The sequence below is a fragment of the Psammomys obesus genome, unplaced genomic scaffold, assembly GCF_907164565.1.
Source record: "Psammomys obesus unplaced genomic scaffold, mPsaObe1.curated_primary_1811, whole genome shotgun sequence".
NCBI classification, from domain to species: domain Eukaryota; kingdom Metazoa; phylum Chordata; class Mammalia; order Rodentia; family Muridae; genus Psammomys; species Psammomys obesus.
The window spans coordinates 5,575,919-5,598,593 of record NW_026592890.1 but is presented as its reverse complement, the minus strand read 5'-3'; the positions used below and the strand labels follow the sequence as shown (position 1 = coordinate 5,598,593).

The 22,675-nt window shown below is 45.6% G+C and overlaps 1 protein-coding gene across 1 annotated transcript in view; it reads right to left on the bottom strand.

The window, feature by feature from the left end:
- The window catches only part of Arid1b (AT-rich interaction domain 1B), a 303,451-nt gene that overhangs the window by 75,008 nt on the left and 205,768 nt on the right, over positions 1-22,675 (bottom strand). Inside the window, exon 5 of the mRNA XM_055615931.1 lies at positions 758-847. Within this exon, the coding sequence (XP_055471906.1) occupies positions 758-847 (90 nt within the window). The remainder of the gene's footprint in view (positions 1-757; positions 848-22,675) is intronic.

Below are 22,675 nucleotides of genomic sequence, written 5' to 3'. Positions count from 1 at the left end.
CAGAGCAGAGCAGAGCAGAGCAGAGCAGAGCAGAGCAGAGCAGAGCACAGCTCCTCTCTACACTAATCTGGGTTAAATCGCCTTTCCCTACCTCTGCCCCAGCAGCAAGTGTACTTTCCCACCAAGAACAGAAGGACTGAGGGGTAAGCCTAATGGACACCAGGCGTTACGAATGCACCATGCAGTGACACTCAGCACCCAGGAAAGCCATGCAGTTTGTAAATGTGGGACGACATCTGTTCGAAGGCATCAGGGAAGCACACTCTCTTCTTCTGACCCAGATGCCACTGCGCCTCTAATGAGGGACTCAATATGAACTCTACGGCCTCCCTTGGGGAGCAAAATATGTGGTCTTTCAGGCTGACTCTAGTCTGAAGACCTTACAGTTTTACGCAGGATCATGTTCTATGCTTAAAGTTTGCTTGTGAACAGCACAGGAACGAATGACGGGTCAGAGCAATCTTCCTCCACACACACACAAATGCAGACTCCAACTTGTCAGAAGGAATGTGAGATGAGATGGGCCTGTGCAGGTAACGTTTTGTGGTGCTTTGTGAACACCCATTCTTACAGTCTTGAGTTGCCCTCAGTCAAATGTCACCCAATCTACAAAAATAACCTTCCTCTTCCTAAGGGCTGTTACACGTCAGCTTGGCTCATTTGTACAAAATCCTATCATTTTAAACATTATGAAGAGCTACGTGGGTAAGCGACCTTATGTGCCTTGTCTACAATGGGAATGTGTCCTGAAACTCACCTCTTTCCTGTGGCATTGGTGACTGGCTCAAGGCAGGGTGGGAACTGGATTCTGACTGGCTCCCAGGTGGTTGAGGAGGCATCTGGCTGCCTATAAAACACAGGAGGGAAAGGGGATTTAGATTAACAGTGCAACCGCAAAAAACAAGGCATAGTTACAGCTCAGTTTTATGATCACAAAAGACACAGAGAAGAAAGCTAAAACAGCATAATACTGCATTTTCCCTGCAAAATGAAGACGATAAAGATATTTTCCAAAAGACACGCTTTAAAAAAGCAATTAAACAGGCTGGGAGCAGTGGTGCACGGCTGTAGTTCCGGCACCTGGGACGCAGGAGCAGGTGGATCTCTTTGAGTTTGAGGCCAGCCTGGTGTACAGAGCCCTGGCTACACAAGAGAAAGCCTGTCTTAAAAACCAAAACCCAAACCAAAACAAAAAACAAACAAAAAAACCAAGAAACTGCTGCAGAACGAATGATCAGACTCATGGAGCAATCAACCATGGCTGCATTCCCCCAGTCCACAAAACCAAGACTGCCAGCTAAACTTCGCCCTTGGAGCCTGAACTCATCCCTCAGGACGGAAATGGAAAAGAGCTGGCATTCACTCACCGGTGATGTCAATATAGTAACGCCAGAGATTCGCCTAAACTTAGGGGCCTCCACTAAGCAGCACAAAGCAGCAGGTACATTAGCACTAGAGAGGGGATGCTGCAACTTCTGATTTTCGTTGCTGATACAGCAACAACATCTACTTAGTTCCCAGCTGTTTAATATTTACTCAATTCATTTTCACATATAATGTGAATTTCTTGAGATGAGAATCATGTCTTTTCATTCCCTGAATACTTTTCTTAGCATGAAGAATATACAATAACTCATAATCTAATAATACAAAATAAAGGAGAAGACACTTATTAATAAAAGAGAGTCATGATCATGGGAAGGCTTGAGGCATAATTCTGAAATTTTATCCAATGTACTTGACAATATTAGCTCATTTCTAGGACCAGAGGTTTAGATGCATTTCCCAAGGCTGAAGGTCTGGCAGAACTAACAAGTATGAATTTAACACCATCCTCAAGGCCCAAGCAGTCCTGGCATGAGGGTATCGCTACTTCATGCCCTACTATCTCCCTTGGTTACAATGACTATAAAAGAGACACCCCTAAGCGCACACACACAACTTCCCCACACCCACACACATACAACTACCACGTCTGGTGGTAGTCACGTGACCACAGCAGCTTAACCTAACCACTTTGATCCCACAGGAACTCTTCTCTCCTAGCTAAAAAGAGTACCAACAAGAATCACCGCTGAGTAGAGACAGAGACTGGTGGCATCAAGACTGCCACCCATTTGACCCACTGGGTGACGGTCCTGTGACATGCTTGCATACATCAGTACTGGGTCTGTGGACTGCCACTCATGAGTACCTCTAGTAATGGCTGCACAGGACAGCAAGAGGCAGCCTTCACTGTAGGTAGAAGGCCATGGCTGTGAAAGGGCCACTGTAAAACAATCCTCAAGTTCTTTGTTGGTGGGGGGCTTGGGCACCCCACTTTTAGAGGATAATATAAAAGTTGGTAAATATTTCTAAGTGTTACTCTGTCACAATCAGGAGACACCTTGAGCGACGAAGAATCACTAGATGTGCATAACCAGTAGCACAGAAGTCCTGACAAACAGCATGCTGTGCTCCACTTGGCTTCATCTTATACACCTGCAGTCAAATTAATACCAAATATTTAACTGTACAGTAAAAACATTTAGCATTCTGGTCTAAAATAACTTCAAGGGCAAATGCTGGTCACTGACATGGCTATAGATCCACAAAACTTGCTTTGTAGATACTGTGGATTACATGTCTCCTATGAAATGAAATATCCCATGGCCCCAATCTATTCCATTTAGAAATTTAAAGTGCTCTGCAGCCAAACTCAGACTTTCAGAAGTGTCCCTGGGGAATGAGTTGCCGAAAGACAGTGAGTGCTTACACCGTAATGCTTGCTTCTGCATGACAGGCTGGATTCACAGGCTCACAGAGAAAACAAACAGCCATTCTGTGTCAACACAGGCCAGTACGGCTTCCACCATGCACGCCCGAGGCACTGCTCTCCCAGACAATGCACCAAGCAAAGATGAAAAGACTGCAGGAAACCCATCCCGCCGTGCATAAAGCGTCGTCACAGCCAAGCACTGCTGTGGACTGCCCGGTGCCATGGAAGGGTGCAGCCCCTCAAAGCAGTAATGGAGTACTCGCACTAAACCCACCCTTCAGCAAATACATCCAAGCTACTTCCGTCTCCCCCTTTCATCCACACACTCTTTCAGCCAGTTCATAACTATTATGTAACTGTAATTACTGAGGAATAACATCCTGTGTGCATACAGGTAGAGCTACTGTTACAGCAGATGATCCAAAAACATGTGTGAAATTTAACACAGAGGAACTCACTGTGTCCACAGTCCAGAGGAGGAAAACCAGAGTCCTTTGATGAAAGAAATCAATTAGATAAATACCTTAAAATCTATGGGGGTTTATATATACTGATTTTAAGTCAAACTTTTCAGAGCTTGGTAATTATTTCAGAGGAGGACATGACCATGTAAAGGAAACAAATCAACCTTGGGGGAACTCTAACATCCATAATTCAATTTCAACCAAAATTAAAACCAAGAAGTGTTCCCTCTGTTAAGCCCCATGTTTTACCCTCTTCTATGCAATGATGTAAGCACAATGGGAAAAATACAGTGGACAACACCATGGTAAATGACAAGGAATCCCACCACTATACATCTATTAATAGCTGGGAAAACATTTTTGTGTAACAATCCAAAGTGAGCAGCAGTGAGTTCCTGTGGTTCCTACTTTTGCTTGGTTGAAACACCTGGGAGCGAAGCTACGCACACAGAACACTGTCACCATCCATCGGTCCTCTACCTCCCCTCACGTAGGCACCTTATGTAACTACAACATAATCATGTTTCCCACGAAATGTCCTGGTCTAGGATCATCCTAGGTTGCTTTTAGCTATTGTGCCCTTACTGTCCCTCCGTCTTTCCTGATGCCCTGTAATCTTGACACTTTGGAAGTGTACTATTGAGCTATTTTGTATGATGTTCCCCAGTCAGACTTGTGTAACACATTTTCATCGCTGAAAAACGAGGCCATGCAATTTGGGACGGGTGGGAAACACTGTATCCTAAGCCCTCCTATCATGGGGCTGGGACACTGGCCCATTTCTTTTCTGGTGATCATGTTGATGACACGCTCTAGCTGGGGTTCACTTCAGATGTGGGTATTCCTTTCCCCACATCTCCCGAAGCTCTCACCTGCTCATTCCAGCATCTATTAGAAAATCCTGCCTATTTACCACAAGGGTGTCTGCTAATGGTGACTGTTTTTCCCCTTTGACGTCCATGTGTTAATAGATTTCAGTCGGAGGAAAGCTGTGTCCTTGTGCGGTCCTCTTGTTCGCTGAGGGAAGGAGCACATCTTGCATCTAAGGAACAGGACACAAAAGGTGACGAACCACCCCTGCTACAGTGCTGCCTGCCGTGGCAAAAGCGAAGGGTTCTCTGGTGTGCTCAGTTCTTCCGTGGACTTGGACATGAGCACGGGAAATGGCTCTGTATGAGCCTGACTGTTGGCTTTAACCATCTTAAGGAATGGGTGTGAACTGACTTGAGGAATGGGTAAGATTCTTCAGAATTTGAGGTCTTCACTCATTAAGGGTTTTATTTTTAATGTAAAGAATTGGCATGTGTGTGGACGAAAGAGGTGTCCTCCTTGACAGCTCTCCACCTACATCTCACTTGTACAGAGCCTGCTTGGGGAATCCCGTCTGTTTCCTTTACTGTGACTGTAGGTAGGCTGGCATTACCTGTTAACACCCAGCTTAAAGGGCAGGCACCATCACATGGACCTAAACTTTTCTCCTAGTAATTCATCTTAAAGCTCTGTCCAGCCAATCCTTGTGTGCTCTGACAGCTCCCCTCTCTTCACTGAGTGTGTCCTTATTATTAGGACTACCAGAGGCTTCAGGATCATCTTGTGTTTGTCGCACCCCAGTCCTGGGACCCATCAGCCACTTTTAGAAGTCCTGGGCCCTGATGCCGGAGGGCTATACTCTACGATTTGAGGGTCAGGGTGGCTTGCCATTACTAATGCTAATGCTAGCTCCCCATCGAACAGAAGCATATCCTATCCCATGTTTTACATGAGCTTATATGCTGATATTTATATGCACACACACACACACACACACACACACACAGATACACACACACACACACTCATATGAGTTTAAAGAAGTTTCTCTGATTCCAGTCCAAAACATTTCTTACTTATAACTTTTCCAACAGTAACAAACCTAAATTTGTGCCTAAATCAATTATGAAAATTATATACACAATTTGTTAGTGTGCTATTCCATTTTCGGTGCTTTGTACTCCATGGCTGGCAGCACTTGTGTTGGCACTGGGAGATGCTTATATACTTTAAAAAGTCAACGTTAAATGTCTATAGTTTAGAAAGTCAAAGTCATTCTCTCTTACTCACAGTGGCCTGTAAACTCTAGTTCTAGGGGATGTGATACCACCTTCAGCCGTTTGTGGGCCTCAGGCACACATATGGCATAATTCCTAAATACAAATACTCATACAGACAAAATGTAAATAAATAAAAGTTTTAAAGGTTCATTCTAATCTAGTGATTTGACGTGCTATCATTTCACTTACTATTTTCTCATATATATGTGGCCCAATTTCGGATTTCCTGTCATACCATCTGCACTGGGGGATCGCTTTATCTTTCCATACTTGTTCTTCCGCCTTTAGCTGAACCCCCTTGTTTAACTAGCCCTGGCTGCTATCTTTGGTGTGTTGTTGATATTCATGGGAGTGGTCATTCTGCTTCACTTGCCTCCTAAACAGACATACCTTGCAAGGTCACACTCAACAGAACAACTAGGACCCACACACTTCGGCATGTTGAGAACGCCACGACCTCCTTCTGTCTTAAAATCATGACTGGGGATGACTGGACTTCTGTTAAAGATTATGTCTCCTTATATTTATTGTCATGTCTATAATATTAATACAGGTATTACTACAGAATCATCCTAGACTTTATGGGACAAATGCCACCTGGTTATATTGCGCATATATATATATATATATATATATAATTAACACAGCTAAATTCTGGTGTTATGCTTCCTTTATAAGTCTAATTTTTTCTAATTAAAGTCTGAACCAAGTCAGTTGATAAAATAAGTATTTTTAGTAGAATACACAAGATACTGTGACTTTATACAGAATGTAGAGAGAGCTGGCTCATGTGTGTTCTGGCAAACTGGTACACATGTAGTTTGCATACTTTATAGGGAACAGTCTAGCTAATTAGTAATGTCTGTGTGGCTGAGATGTTAATATGGCTCATTTTGGTCATCACTGAAACCAACCTTGGGCATGTCTGTGCGGTGGGACGAGCCACTCTAAGTGGCTGGCTAAATTCAAGGGGCCAGGACTCAGCCAAAAGGGGACGGGGGCTGGGCCACGGCACTCACCGCTCTGCTTCCTGCCTGTGGATATGATATGAGCAGCTGCCTCAGGCTGCTGCCACCAGCACTTCACAGCCAGGACTGCACATTCTCAGTGATGGACGCTGGGATTGATACTCACACGTTTTCAATCCACTTCTGTCTTTACTATATGACAGTCTCCTTATAGTGTGAATCCCACAGGAACAGAGACCTCTGTTGCTTCATTCTTTGCTACATCTCCAGAACCAGACAGAGTAAGCATTCAATACATATTTGTTGACAAATGAATAAATGACTGCTTATTCCAGAACACAAATTCAGACTAATAGCTAATTATATTTTTTTATGAGTTAACAGTAATCATGTAATTTTATCTTGTTGTTCTAAATCAAGATTAGGCAACCTTTTTTTTTTTTTTTATAAACTGGCAGATAGTAAATATTTTAGGCGTTGACGACCATATGTTCTCTGCCACAACTCCTTAACTCAGTGATTGTGGTAGTTTATAAGCAGCCACTGATGATACACGAAATGGTAAAAATAGAACTTTATTTACGACACTGTGTGGTGCCCTGGAACGGCCCCACAGGCACAGTTAGCTGGCCCCTTATAAATGATTCTATAGTAAGAAAAGGTGCAGGCCAGCAGCTCTGCAAGGCCGACAAATGTCAGGGAGTGCTTAGTAACAACAGCACCAAGAGGTAGCCAGCACACCCTCCAGGACTCAACACCGAGGCTTTCGAAAACTCACTGCAGCATGCCAAGGAGCCGGAAGGAGGACACAGCTGCGAGACGCAGAAAGCTAGCGTGCCACCCAGTCCAAAGGCCCGAGACTCATACGGCCCCTTCCCAAGGCTATAAGAGCAGTACAGGATTTCCAGGGAGAGGAGACTGTCCCATGGAGTTTCCTGTAAGCTGTGCACAGAGCTCTACGATTCAGCCTTTGTGAGCCATCATCCATGCTGGATGAGCTCTCTGGGGAGTGGCTGCCTTGAGTCACCTGTAAGTTGACTTCAAGGCTCTTAAGTAACTTCAGTAAGACCCCTAGTGCACTGAGCTATGCTTGGTGGAATTGTTTCTTCGGTCTGTTTTTGGTGGCCTCTCTGGGGTTAATCAGAGAGGATTTTCCAGGGGAAGTCACATATAACTTAGCATAGCACCTTGCAAGCCAGGCTTCTGGAAACTCACTACCCTCCCTGGCAATTACAACACATGCAGGTCTAAGAGCTGAATTACTTTCCCAGCTCTTAGATCAAACAAAATATAAAATAAAAACTACAGCTGAGCTACGGTTGCATAGATCATGCTGACGGCGCTGTGCTGGGAGGACAGAGGAAAAACAGCATGAGCAGGGTGCGCAGTAGCTCTACTGAGGGTAAAACTCTCCTGGGCTCTGGCCTTCCTCCGTTACCACAGCAGATAAGATCAAGAGCTGAATTATAGCTGTCTCTGGAGAACAAACTATCCAGCCCTTTTAAGTGTGTCAGTGTGTGTGTATGTGTGTGTGTGTGTGAGAGAGAGAGAGAGACAGACTGAGTGTGAATGTGTGAGTGTATGTGTGAGAGACAGAGAGACTGTGTGTGAAGGTGAGTGTATGAGTGTACATGTGTATGAGTGTGTGTGAGTGTGTACTCCCACACACATTCCGTATCTCGTGTATACAAGTCAAAGGACAGTTGTAGGAGTTGCTCCCACTGTGCAGGTCCCCAGCATCAGCTCGGGCAGTTGGCCTTAGCCGCCGCCTATTTACCCAGTAAGCAAGCAGCCCAGGGGTCTGTTAGAGGACTCACATGTCTGTCTGTGCCCAGAGCTTGTGGCGTACGTGACGGGCAGCCTCACTGGAACAGCAATCTCCCGGATTGCTAGTAGAATACCAGTGCTCGGGGGTTGTTATGTGGCTGCGTCGTCTAAACACTTAAGACATTCAAACCCGACCACTCCCACGTTTATCTTAGACTCACAACCCTCTCCCCGGGTGTTGCTCTGCCCCTACCCTCCCTCTGTATGTGCATGCACGCACAAGTGCTCCAACCCCTGGGAACTGTCTTTTTCTCTGACACATGGGTTCCGGGATCAGATTCTGGTCATCAGGCCTGGTAGGAGCTTTTACCGGCTTAACCATCTTAGCTGATATCTCTCTCTCTCTCTCTTTTTTCCCTCAAAGTCATATAACAGGAAACTGGTAAAGAGGAGAATGGATTTTTGCATAAAACTGCAATCAGTTTCCATCCTTCAGACTTCCCGATTTTCCCTGCTGACTGTTTACATCAGGCTTCCAAAGCTTGAGAACTAAGTGCACTAAGGCTCCTGGACTTCTCAGCCGTAACAGTGAGAAAGGAAGAAACAGCTGGCAGATGAGCAAGAGTGAGTGTATCGCACACTCACTCTGAAAGAACCCGGCCTCTTGCCTGAGTTTCACAAGCACCTGCACTTTGATTTGCAGGGTTAATTTTCTCAATTAAAAAACAAAACTGTGACATGAATACACTGTGATTCAGCTGGCTTTCTATATTCGAAACAGAATTTCCCTATTACCACGTTTTAAGAGTCACATTTTATCTATTTATTTAGTGTGCCTGGGTCGGTAGGGCCACACAGGTGCCACAATGCAGGTGTGGTGGTCAGGGAACAACTTGCAGGAGTCGGCTCTCTGCCTACATGGTGTGGGCTGTGGACTGAACTACGGCACCAGGCTTGGCAGCACGTACTGTCACCTACTGAGCTGTCCCTGCAGCTTTTAACTTGTTAAAGTCCACTTCACATTTGCAGCATGAAGTCAGTTTAACAGCTGGTCATCTGAAGCCTTGAGAGCCCTGCAGTGTAACAGTTCATATGGAGTTTTGAGGCATAAGGTCAATGCAATCTGAGACTAGAAGGCTGAACACGGGCTGTAGACTTTACTGTGTGGGTCAGTTAGATCTCTGACTAAAGACAGACCGAGTCTGAGGACATTTTCCTCAGTAGGTCTTCAGCATGGAACTGTCACCTAGAGTTTGCACGAAGGGCCTGGCTGCAGGCAGGGACAGCTCTGCTCTTACTGAGCCCAGGTTCCAGTGCCAATGGGGAGCAGCGGTGCGGCTGACCCCGGCAGAGCACACGGAGCCAGCTCTGCTCCTTCCTGTGCTCTTTACTCTCAGTAAGTGGTGAAAGAATGAGAACTGTCCAGAAAACAAGAAGCAGCCACTGAAGGAAAGGCAAACGTGGAGGCTGGGCCATCAGCTCCCTCAGTTAATGCCAAGTGAGATGACATCAACAGGAGTGGGTAGGACAAATGGGCATGACAGGGGCTGTGCCTATCCTGGGAAGTCGGTGTGGGAGACATTCCTGGTGGGTGTCAACGCCTTCAGCTGACTAAACTACCTGAAAACGTGCTGGTAGTCTCCACAGAGCACATCCTTTCCAAAAGCTTTCAAGCTGGGGATACGACTCAAAGGTCTGCACCTGGAAAACTGCATTGGCAGCTTGGGTGGGGAGCATGAGTTTGGATAGAATGCTGCTCTCCCAGGAAATAGCACTCTGATGTCTATTTAAAAAGTGGTAGCTTCCAAATCTGACCCACACACAACCCCAGACAGGAAACACTGCAGCGCCACCCGCTAAATCTGCTCTAATCCTTGCTTTGATGTAAGGGGGAGGAGGGTGCAAACAGAGCAGACAGTTTATATTTCTCTCACCAGGACAAATTAATAGAAACAAAACCTAATTTCCCCCTTCTCTTACCCAGTCTTATTCCTCTTCAATATTTTTCCACTTTCCAAGATTCCGTTCTTTTTGTTTGAGAAGCTTAATGTTTGGCTGCCTTGTGAAGAAACGGGTATAGTGACAGATGAAAGACTTGTATTCATCGTGTAATTCAGAATAAGGGGGAAAATCGACTGCTGTGCATTTAAGATTCTAACAACCTTGCAATTTTGTATAGTCGTTCCCCCACCCGTTCTTTTGAAGAAATCTGCCTTTATTCTACTAATAACTAACCACAGTTGCAGCAGCATGGATCCGATTAGCAGTTCTCATGATACAAAGGGGATGAGGAAAAAAAAAAGCTGTGACTGGGGTTGCCAATTTGTCCACCTGGACCCCAGGAGAAAGATTAGCTGAGTGCCTGCCTGCTTCCTTTCTTCCCGTGTATCACTCTCTACTGCAGGATGAAGGCTGGTGCTTGGGAACCTGGTCCTTCCTTCCTCTAAGCAAAGTTGTGCTTGCTCGTGCCCCTCCTGTCACACTGGCTCCCTGTGCATTCCAACACTGTGGCAAGCCCGCCCGTAAACATGTGCGGGTGTGAAAATGCCATGCAGGACGGGCCTGCCCTCCTCACCTTGGCCACACACCATGAGAGAATGCCTGGGGCCTGCAGGCACAAGAGGCCACGTTTTAACACAGTACTCAATCCACAGGCATGGTGACACTACTCCTGGATGGGACAGATGGGAGGAAAAGTTGCACTGTTGTTTTTTTTAACACTAGAATTTCAGGAAGGAGCCCAGCAGATTAAAACACTGGTGACTGGGTGCCCAGGTAAAGGTGGGAAGAAAGAATGGATTCTGCAAAGTTACACTGCCCCTCCAAACACATGTACCCTCAGCTATAGACATACAGAATAACAAGCTAATTACTAAAACCTCAGCTTCTATTCTATTAAATAGAGAATTAACTTCTGTTAAACACGGAATTAACCAATTTATGTTTGAAATGAACCTAATTTCTGAAAGTTTTTAAAATGTATTGCATTTGAAACTGCACTAATAGTTTATTTTTGTGATAAAACTGCTCTGCCGTAGACTTAAAATGTCACTGGCGGACTCTGAGACTGATTCTGTGGCACGCGTGCATGTGTATGTGTGTGCCTACACACACAGAGGCCGACTCCCTCCTTCTTGCAGTTACAGTTTTAGACAGGGTCTCACAGAGCTGAGCGCACTGCACTCACCCTGCTAAGCTGGCTGGCCAGTCGGCTCCAGGGCTCCACTGGCCTCTGCCTGGTCCCTGGAACTACAGACGTGTACCACCAAATCCGGCTTCTTATGCGGGTACTAGGGATACAAACCCAGGCTGCTGCGTTATAGAACAAGCATTTCTGGGGCTGAGCAGTTTATTTCCTTTGAGGCAGGGTCTCATGCAGTTCAGTCTGGCCTTCAACTTGCAAAACGGCTGAGGCTTGGTCCCAAGGGCTGGGACTCAAGCATGCATTCTCAAGCCTTGTTTACATGGTGCTGGAGGTGGAGCCTGGGGCTTTACTCCCTCTAGGCAAACATTAAACCAATTGAGCTATATTCTCAAACTACTTTTAAAATTAAAAGTTAAGGTGGGTAGAGGCAGAGGAAGGTGGATCTCTGTGAGTTTGAGGCCAGCCTGGTCTACAGAGTGAGATCCAGGACAGCCAAGACTACACAGAAAAACCCTGTATCAAAAAACCAACACCAAGTGGGTTCCATAGCAATGGGAAGAGGGACTGCCTCCGACATGATCTGATTGGCCTGTTCTTTGATCACCTCCCCCTGAGTGGGGAGCAGCCTTACCAGGCCACAGCAGATGACAGTGCAGCCACACCTGATGTGATCTGATAGACTAAGATCAGAAGGAAGGAAAAGAAGACCTCCTCTATCAGTGGACTTGGGGAGGGGCATGTGTGAAGAAGGGGGAGGGAGGGTGGGACCAGGAAGGGAGGAGGGAGGGGCTTATGGGGGGATACAAAGTGAATAAAGTGTAATTAATAAAGAAAGAAATCTCTCTGAGGTTCATTCTCCTGTGTGATGACCCTCAGTTTAAAAAAAAAAAAAAAAAAGTAAAAGTTAAAGCATTCTACTGCTCTGGGAAACTCAACTTCAAGGCTAACAACTGAAATCTCCAAGACCTATGGAGTCTACCTAATAGACCCCTGCACACAATTAAAGGTAATAAATGTCTGAGTGATGTGTTCTGTGGTCCCAGTTCATAGTGTACCACTCAGTGGCTTTTGATGACAAGGAAGATGTACAGTGAGGCCTAGGACAATGGGTACCTGAACCCTTCCCTTCACCAGGGCAGTCTGGCGAGAGGGCTTCTGGGGGCGCTGGGCTGTCCCCACCTGGGTGTGGCACAGCGGTTGTGCTCTTGGGCATACACCGCCTCAGAAGTCTAGGAGTTGTGCCACGTTACCCGGAGCCTCTGATATGGGGGACAATGTGAGGGCGCATGACGAAGAACAACAGAGCACGGAGAAGAAGCGGTATGTTCAAGCCACAGCCTCACATACATACTTACTTGACATTTGAGCTAGGTATTTATCAAGCACACTTTCAAAATGTCTCATGCCTTCCAAATATCTGGAGTGTATTGCTAATCTGTTGCCAAGGCAGGGATGTAGTCAATTGCTAATCTCACCACAAATTTTATTGCATCTGTGTGAAAGGATCAGCATTAGGCAAGGGCCTTCAGGCTCAAAGGCTGAACTTAAAACGACAAGCACGGGGCTAGGAACTAGGTTTTTAGGTACTGTTCTTAAAAGCAAGCAAAACAGAATGATAGTTAAGTCTCTTTGAAGAGGAGAAAAGAATGTGAGAGGAAAACCCACCAAGGCACAAAGATGGCACAAGACTGGGCGAAAAGCTAGCCACAGAATCAACTTCAGATTTTCCTTTGCTTGGACTCTTTTTTTTTTTTTTTCCTTTTTCACAATTGGCATTCTTAAATTTGGCAAACATTTACTGAGCGCCCCCTGCTGGCAGCACTGTTCTCCACCCGTGATGTAAAAGGAAGCTGCATGCTATCATTTTTTTTTTTTTTTTTTTTTTTTGCACTGCTACTGAGTTCATAAACTAGCTCTAGAAAGGTCGGAAAAAGAAAAACTAAATACAAAACTAGCAATATGCTGTCCTCAAGCAGCTCTTTACCCCTAAACATTTCAGTCACCTATAATTAAATAATAATCACCTAGATACTAAAAACAAAGTAACTGAGACCTCCTGGGGGACCAGTGATGCTAGCACACCTGGCCTAGAGGCTCTGGGTAGCTAGAGCCTCAACTTCTGAACAGTAAAGTGAGAGTGGGGGCTGGCAGTCTGTGCTCCCATCAGGCCCAGGGCATGTGGGCAAGGCTAGGCAACCTTACATTTAACTTCTACAGGCTTGCACTTGTCATCTGTACCGAAATACAGCCCCTGCATCCACATCCTTACACCGAACTTTCTGTTAAAAAACCAAATAAACAAAACAAACAGAACAACTCCCCCTGAATTGTGAAGAAGAACAACTAACAATAGTCAAATGGAACAGAGTCCATACTAAATAGCAGACTGCCCTTTCACATACTCCTTCATCTTCTACTCTCCACAGCCACTGCTCTCCAAGGTCTCCTCCCCACACACCCACTGTGTATACACTGTGACCCCCCCTTCCTTAGGATCCCACCATGGCCTGCAGGCCCTGATTCTGCCCTTACCCCTTGTCACACATTCAGAACGGTCGGTCCCTTGTTAAAGCCTAAACTGAACCACGGCATTCCTACCCACTCACCTTCTATTGCCCTTAAACCACATATTCTAACCAGACAACAGTCCCCGTATCCACTGGGGATATACCCTAAAACTCTAGCACATGCTTTGACACTGCAGGACACTGAACATTCTATGTTGCTGCATTTTATCTTATGCGCAAATGTCTTTGATAAAGTTTTCTCTTTATTAGGCATAGTAAGAGATTAATAATAAAAACATGCACCTGCCTTATTCGTTGAGGCAGGGCAATCAAACTCTGTAGCTAGCTTGCTCTGGGGATTCTCTGGATCTGGGTTCTGGGGACTCTGAATCCAGGCTGAATGTTTAACTGCCAAGACAGTTCCCAGACTAAGAGCACAATCACTCGAGCACTTCATGTGTCCTCACACTTGTGACAACGCGGACCTCCGCATGCAGGTCCAGGACCTTGTCCATATTCCTATAAACACATCCGCAGTCTACTCTGCGGGATGAATGAACCATGGAGGCGATAACCTAAGGAAGGGAGGCCACGCGCAGCTGGGCTGCTGGCCTTTCACAGGAAGCACCTGATGAGGCCGTGGCAAAGTGCACCTAAACCACAGTGCGGCACTGGGTGAGGTCACACCTCTGGCCCTGCACTATGCACTTAAAGCAGTTTGCAAGGACAACCCCTGATGTCACTTTCTGTTTGGAAGGGAGAATGTCAACATGAACCACCCCTGGTTATACCACTTAGAAACATGCAGATGTGGATTATTAAAGATTAATGCATTTCAGGATTGGTGTTGGCATTCCGTTTGTCTTGTGCCGAAATCAATTCTGCTCTTCATTAGTCAATGACAACTTACATCATCCTGTTATGGAAGAGAAATCAAAGGTGCAAGCATGTGGATGAGAGTAAGTGATGAAACTGATTAGGATCAGGCTTACTGGCTGTAATCAATCAACACATCACAATATCCAGCTTCAGCTTATCAGACGACAGGGAAATGACACGCCTTTGCATCAATGACTTACTTCATTTTAGAAAAACACTCACACAGAAAAGTTCAGCAACACATCGGTCCTAGGCCCCATTCATTAACTGATATTTCCCCAAATGTAGCAAAATAGACCCTGACGCTTTCTTCTTCAAGGATTCAATTAGCGCAAAAAGCTTTTCACCCCTCAAGTCCTGAGCCCTCAGCACAGCAGTCAATGACAGCTGCTTTTCCTCAGAGGTTGTGCAGGGCTGCCGGCAGGTTTGCAGTGCTGACAGTCCACTAGCGGCAGAAGTGAACAGGGTGTCTGAGTCTCACTTTAGCAGACAATGCAGTGAAAAGGACGCATCGACGCAGGCTCAGACCAGAGGTGGGGGCGAAGGTGGCAGAGGACCAGGGTTGCAAAGAGCAAGGGTGGCAAGGGATGATGGTGGCAGAGGAGCTTAAACACAATGACCAGAGAGGGTGAAAAGTTGGGTGGAAACGAGCATGAGAAGTTCCCAGGGTCATGTGTTCTCTGAGTATGGAGGGAGAGGAAGAGAGAAGCTTAATTTCAAATGTGCTAGAAAAACTTTAGACTTGTACCTCTGAAAAACAGAAGTCATACTCATCACCCAACCGGGAAAATGCCCCTGGGCGTAGTAGCAGGTACCACAGAGCACGGTTGGTGTGTGTGTGTACGTGTGCCTGCCACACTCCCTAACCAAGCTCCCCAGAGCTGCACACCATCTCTCAGAACCAGAACACGCGTCTGCTTCCCTCACTGTTGCTAAGCATCAGCTCGAAAGGAGAAGAAATCACTGCTTCGTTTAACACACAAATATTTTACATTCTAAGGGGAAAACCACTGGCTAAGTCCTCTAGAAATGCTGAGTTGATGTTTTCTGTGCAAGCACAGACTAGAAACATGGAGATATCAATGGCACCTTGTGTTTAATTTTTTTTTTTCTTTTGCCTGCTCAGTTTGCCAATAAGCAGCCTGCATTCCTCTTGGAACAAGCTGTCAGAGAATTTCAACCTCCAGAGAAGCCAAAATGGAACATGTGAAAGAAGTTGGGATGTGAGCTCAGCAGGTACAAAGGAGGCTAGTGCAGACACACAGAACAATTGTTGTCACACAATATCACGTGAAACCAGAACTTGCAATGCTAAAAGAAAACTGGCCCAGAAACATTTACACACAGAAACAAACCTGTAATTTACCCTCAGTTTTATTAAGGATGATAAATTAAACCATGAAAAATGTATTTACTAGGATAGGCCTGGCTTAAGCCTTGAACAATTTAAAACTCTATGAGGAATGGATTAAATGAAAGAGTGACACTGGCTTGCACCCTCTGAGGTTCATTTCATAGACACGAATCTTGACAAATGACACCAGGAACTTATCATTTCCTCTCACTAAAACTCTTCCTGCTCTCTATGGCCCATGACTAACTCCTCGCTGCCATCCATCTTTCTCTTCCGTCTTAGCATCCTTTTCTGAATCTGCTATGTGAATGTCAAATTAAGTAAGAAATTTTGGTTTTTGACAAGAATATCTTCTTGTTTGTAGCTGTAGCTCTGGAAGTCACTTAGCATCTCACGGAGGAGGGGCTGTAAATATCACACAGCAGCCCAGCAACTTATTTCCAGATGCACGAACACACAGGCAAGCACACACGCATACACACATACACGCATACACACACACCCCCCTTTTTAAAATGTGTATTTGTTGTCTGAGGGCAAGACAGATGAACAATTCACCCGCTAGGAGGTGAAATGGCAGGGCTCTGGAATGAGGCTGAACTCTAAGGAACTGAAGTTCATAGCATACAGGCCATCTCTGGCCAAGCTTCTTTTGCAAGCTCCCATCCTGGCAAGCTTTTGCAAAGCACAAAAAAGAAGCCTTTGCTAGACAGGGGTGTATCACCTTTAGGGAAGGGGACAGCTATGTAGGAGCTGTGTGTGTTTGAGAGAAAGAGAGAGCTAGATGCAGAGGGGAGGGGCCTTCCTGAGGAGGAAGGAATGCAGAGAAAGAGGGGCAGGGGGCAGCGTTTAAGAGATGACTCACAGACCCTTCCTCACTAGGCTCTTCTCTCCAGCCCTCTGGACTCTTAGTCTCCCTAACACAGTACCCCCCCCCCCACAATATGGCCAGCTGTCGGTTAGAGGGGAAGGAGGATGAGACACCCCCATCAGCAAAGCACACAGGAACACTTATACAACCTAAAAACAAACAACAGAAAGAAAACAAAAGGAGGAAACAAAATCAGGGAGGGAGGGATTTGGCCTTTGTATTTGATACAACTCTGTTCTGCTCTCATGGGTGGAAAAATGTACCTTCCTATAATAAAAACCAGCACCACACAAGAATGGCCAGAAAGCCATGTCCTGTTGGTGAGGCATTCAAGTGATATCTAACTTTGTACTTTCTTGTCCTAACCTATTACCATCCAAGGCCATCTGCAGTTGGATGAGAGTGACTTAACTCCATGCACAGCAGGCCAGAGGCAAAAAGATGGAATAGAGCAGAAGCGTGGGCAGGACCCTGACGTTCTTGCCCTTAGACATTCATTAACAAAACCAAGGCAGCAGCATGAGCGATGCTGCCTCTCAGGCCGGGAACAGCACCTGCCCCTGCATGGCCAGTACTCTCTCGGCTTTTAACCTTGGCTGGGCCAAACGTGCAGGCAGGAAGAGCTGACAAAAGTGGCAGTGTTGCAGAGGGTGAGCTGATCTACATCTGTGCTTTGTTCGTCATCTGCAAGAGGGCTCTGGAGGCAAGGCCAGCGAAACCAGCACACGGGACTCAGGCATTTGCGGGGTCCTGGCTGGTGCTGACTCAGCTTGGGCAGAGCTGGGGATCAGAGCCAGCACGTATTTGTACATTCAAGGGCAGCTGTCCTTAAATCCTGGCAAGGAACTCCTAGGCTGTAACGTGAGAAACTGCCACACTCAAACATGACCAAATCGGTTATTATTAGAACGGCAAATACTTCGGAATTAACCACAACCTAACCGAAATGAAACACATGTGCCTGACCCACAAAGAGGATGAAGGCTCTTCACTGTGAAGAGCCTTTTAAATGCAAACTCTTTAAATGCAAACATAGCACGATCAAAAGGTGAGAACTGAGGGGAAGGTACGCAGAAAGCAGACCCTGGAATGGCACCAGGGAAAATGTCACACAGGTCGGCCTGTATGCTGGTTGCTGTGTCAACTTCTGCCTCCTAACAGGCACCTGTGATGCCAGGCACCGTCTGTGCTGAGTAAGGAGGCAATTCATGTCCCTAACAGGAAACTTCCAACCACTTCCCAAGAGCAAAGGCACCAGGAGTGACACGTGTGGCTGCCATCAGGATTCTGGAGCTGAGCCTCAGGCAGCCTCACAGGGTTGGGCCTTGGACTCTTTAGCACATGGGAGTGACAGGCAGTACAAGGACATCAGGGATCTGGATCAGCGATTTAGGACACTTACTAGGGTGCAGATCTACCTGTGAGGCTCATTACTTGACTTCGTTTATTAGGGCAGGGACAGAGAAAAATGGTTATTCTCTGCAAGCAGCACCAGGGAGAATGCTCATGGCATTTGGCTCTGCTTTGGCCCAGCTGTGTGCACAGCAGCAAGGGCTTTCCAGTGAGCTGTGGGAAGGGTGGTACTGAAGAGCCAGTCCACAGGCAAGGTCAGATAAAACAAGCTGGTGCTGGCAAGGGCCAGCTGCAGAGGAAGCAAGCCAAAGGCTGCACATACATGTTCCTGAAGAAGTGGCATGAGAATCATGCCCTGGGAAATCATGCCTCTACAGGGCACGGATCCACAGGTGTGTGGATTCAGAATCAAGTGCAAGGAGGCTGTTATACCAGCCAATAAAATAGAGAAATGGGGTGGGGGCTCAGGCTGAATTAAGTTTCTAATGGAAACTGTATTAGCATTTAATTAAAAGTAAATAGCAAAAATCAACTCCAATCGTCTCCAACCTATGTGCAAATTTACTGTAAATGGAAAAACTCAAGGTGTTGAATGCTTCTTAGGGACAAGTTCCATCATACAGCACAACTGCAATGGAGACTAGGGTATGAGAGATGTCAAAACTGTAGAAGAATTTTCAAGGACAGCAGCAGGCACAAAGCAGAACTAGTCTGGACCTATAATACAAACTGTCCTGTTGATCCACAGAAGTGGACCTCCTCAAGTCCACTGGAGACCCAAATGTCATGAATGAGTCCCAAATGTACACTGAATTTTTTTTATATTGTTGGATTTTGCTTTTATTTTGCTTTGTTCCACCTGTGCCCTAGTCCTTCCCTCTTAGGAGAACAAATACATAACCCTGTTTTTATTTTATAAGCCTACTCAGCTAGAAGACTGGATCTTGAGAGAGAACCTGAGCTTCTAAATGGTTGGATTTTTTTGTTTGTTTGTTTTTGTTTTTAGAGAGGGTTTCTCTGTGTAATAGCTCAGGCTATCCTGGAACTCACTCGGCCTCGACTCACCAAGATCTGTCTGTCTCTGCCTTCTGAGCACTGGGATTAAAGGTGTGAGACTGCAGTACTTTTAAAGTTATACTTTACTTTATATTCTGATACTAACATGATCTCAGGTACAAAAACGGGAGAAAGGGTTATGATTTAACAGTGATGCATGTGTGTGTTGATTTGACAAGGAGTAGACATGTGATAGGTAATCTTGGTTATCAACCTGACACATGTGGGAAGAAGAAACCTATGTTGAGGAATTGCTTCCATCACACTGACCAGTAGCCACATCTGTGGGGCACTGAGCACTAACTGAGCCCAGGGTACCACTGTGGGCGGTACCATCCTTAGGTAGCCTAGGCTACAAAATCAAGGCAGCTGAATGTAAGCCAGGGAGTGAGCAAGTAACAGCAATCCTCCATCATTTCTGCTTTAAGCCACTATCTTAAGTTCCTGCCTTGTACTCCCTTTAGATAGACTATAGCCTCCAGGATGAATTCAGCCTTTCCTCTCCAAGTTTTCTTTTTTTGGTGTGTGTATATCATGGTGTTTATTCCAGCAACAGAAAGCAACTAGAACAGAAGCTTTACACACAGACATTCTGAGACATGTGTGAGCAGGGCTGCCCAGGCCCACTGCAATGGCTGGGTTTGTTTGTTTGTTGCTCTGGACGAGGCTCACCAGACTATTCCAAGTCTCAGTTTGAGGAGCAGCAGGAACTGTGAAGCACCGAAACCCACACACACTGAATGTCTGTCCTTGTCACAGTCCTGTGGACCTGTGTGGTAACCCCATGACAAATGACATGTTACAGCTGGAGACACTGAAGCCACAGGTACTAAGCAGCTCAGGGTTCCTTGGCTACAATGTGGCTCAGGGAGGAGGTGTCATCACTATTCTACCGGGGGAGAGTGGGATAAATGCCAAATTTGCAATCCAGATTTTCTAGGTGGTTCTTCCACTTAGAATACCAAGAAATAGTGTGTATGTCACTTTACATATCCAATACTATACTGTGTCTTTACAAGAGGCAGAGATCACTAGGAAATGATTTAGAAAGTATACCAGCAAACGAAACAAAAAACCAGAGCTGGGCACTGGCTGCTCTTCCAGAGGTCCTGAGTTCTATTCCTAGGAACCACACGGTGGCTCACAACTATTTATGATGTGATCTGCTGCCCTCTTCTGCCATCCAGGTGCACATGCAGATAGAACACTCCAAATAAGTAAATCATAAAAAAAAAAAAAAAAAAAAAAAAAGGGAGTCGGGGGGGCCCAGAGCTAAGCCAGGAAAAGTGGTGCATGTTTATAATCCCAGCACCACTCAGGGAGGCAGAGGCAAGCGGATCTCCATGAGTTCGAGACCAGCCTGGTCTACCAAGCGAGTCCAAGACAGCCAAGGCTACAAAGAAAAACCCTGTCTCGAACTCCCAACGCCCCACCGCTCCCAAATAAGTAGAGCTTTCGCTGCTTTTCTCTGTACTAAACACCATAGATGGTGTGCTCAGACACCGCCCAGCAGCCAGGAACAGAGGCGCCCGGCTGGAAGAGCGCAGTGAGAAGTGTGGGCTGCGCTGTGAGCACTGCTGCCCACGCCTGGAGGACACTTTCTGCTCTTAATAACCTCCCGAGAGAGCTGAAAGGTGTTTAAAATGTTAAAATTTCCATTTATTTATTTTTATTGTAACATTGGGGTTGAACCTAGAACCTTGTGCATTCCAGGCAAACTTCTCCTGAGCTATATCCTAAATCCTTGAGTTTTTTTTTTTTTTTTTTTTTTTTTTTTTTTTTTTTTTTTTTTTTTTTGTTTTTTTTTTTGTTTTTTTTTTTGTTTTTGAGGGGGAGTTGTACAAGGTGTCCTAGGCTGCACTCAAACACACCTTTTTTGCTGCCGGCTCCTGAGTAGAGCAGAGTACCACACACTTGATGGAAGTTTCCAATTAGACACAGAGTTGGCAGGAGTGGTCGGAGCTACAGTGTCTGGGAAGGAGGCTGGCACTGTGCAGGGACCCATTAACAACCGCGACCCTCTGGACTTGAAGCCAATTGCTCTCACTGAGCTCTCTCCACTGTCCCGCATGAGCTTTACAGCTTAGTGCTTGGGGCCATGCATTCTCAGTGAGCCTGTCTGCTGGACATGCTGTTGTACGGTCCAACCAAGACCATCAATGAAAATGGAAGCTTCAAGTCTCCACTGAAGAGCTGGACACTGTATAGACGGTTGCAATCCCTGTGCTCAGGAGGCTGAGGCAGGAGAATCAGCTCAAGACCTAGGCCAGGCTCCAGCACAGAGCAAGACTTTGTCTCCAAACCACAACACATTTGAGCACAACACAGAACCCCTGCTTGGAATGGCGAGTACATTGTCAACACGCACACCGGTCTATGGCGCTCTCTGCGTTGCTGTGCACCACTCTGTGCTCTCTGGCAAGCTACCCAAGCGCTGGCAAAGCTATCTGAATGTCAGGCTTGCCTTGGGGGTCTAGAGTGGAGCCGTCCCAGAGGTAAGGACTGTCAGTTCCAAGAACAGGCCAACGCAGGCTCACTGGAACCACTGTGGTGCTAGATAAATACTTTGGAGAGAAAGTAACATCAAAATGCCTTAGCCAAACAGCACAGAAACCTCAGCCGTGTCTCCTAATAACTGTGGGCAAATCATAAAAGCATAACCTTTAATTAAAAAAAAAAAAAAAAAGGTAAGACAGAGACACACCACACAAGCGGGGCTGAGGAGACCATGTTTTCAGATTTGCCTAGGACCGTCCTGGTTTTGAGAGCTGTTACACTGTGGTTATCGATAGTATATCAGCTTGGATAAAATACTACAGTTGGCCTAAGTAAGTTTCTATAAAAATTCAGTAAATAAAACCAGTAACACAAACTCTAAAAATGTAATAAATAAAATCTTTTAAAGTTGATAAAATACATAGAGAATATGTGAAGCAGAGAGAAGGAATAATATTGGGATAAGGAAACAACAGGCAGGTACATGCAATTTATTCCTTGCATTCCAGTTCTTAGATAAGGTGATGGGTCCATGGAGATCCATTTCATAATTATGCTGCATAAATAGCACACTGCCTGTTTATATATAATATCCTATGTTTATACAATTACATATTTATTTATTAATATTTATAAACATTACCTATTTATAGATAATACATATTTAGTAAAACTATCAAAGAAATAAAATGTAAAATCACCTATGATTTTTAGGGAGAATATGATAAATTATTAAGAAGTTTACTAGCTGTGCAATTCTCATTTTAACAGGCACGTGGAATGTGCTTGCTGGCCACTACCTGTATCAATCACATCAGCAGGAGTTATATCTAGTTCTGTGATAATGGGAAGCTGGGAGAGTTTGAAGAGTTAATGCCAGACAGATGCATGTGGTTAAAGCAATTAAGAACCTCAAGAAAACACACACACACACACACACACACACACACACACACACACACACACA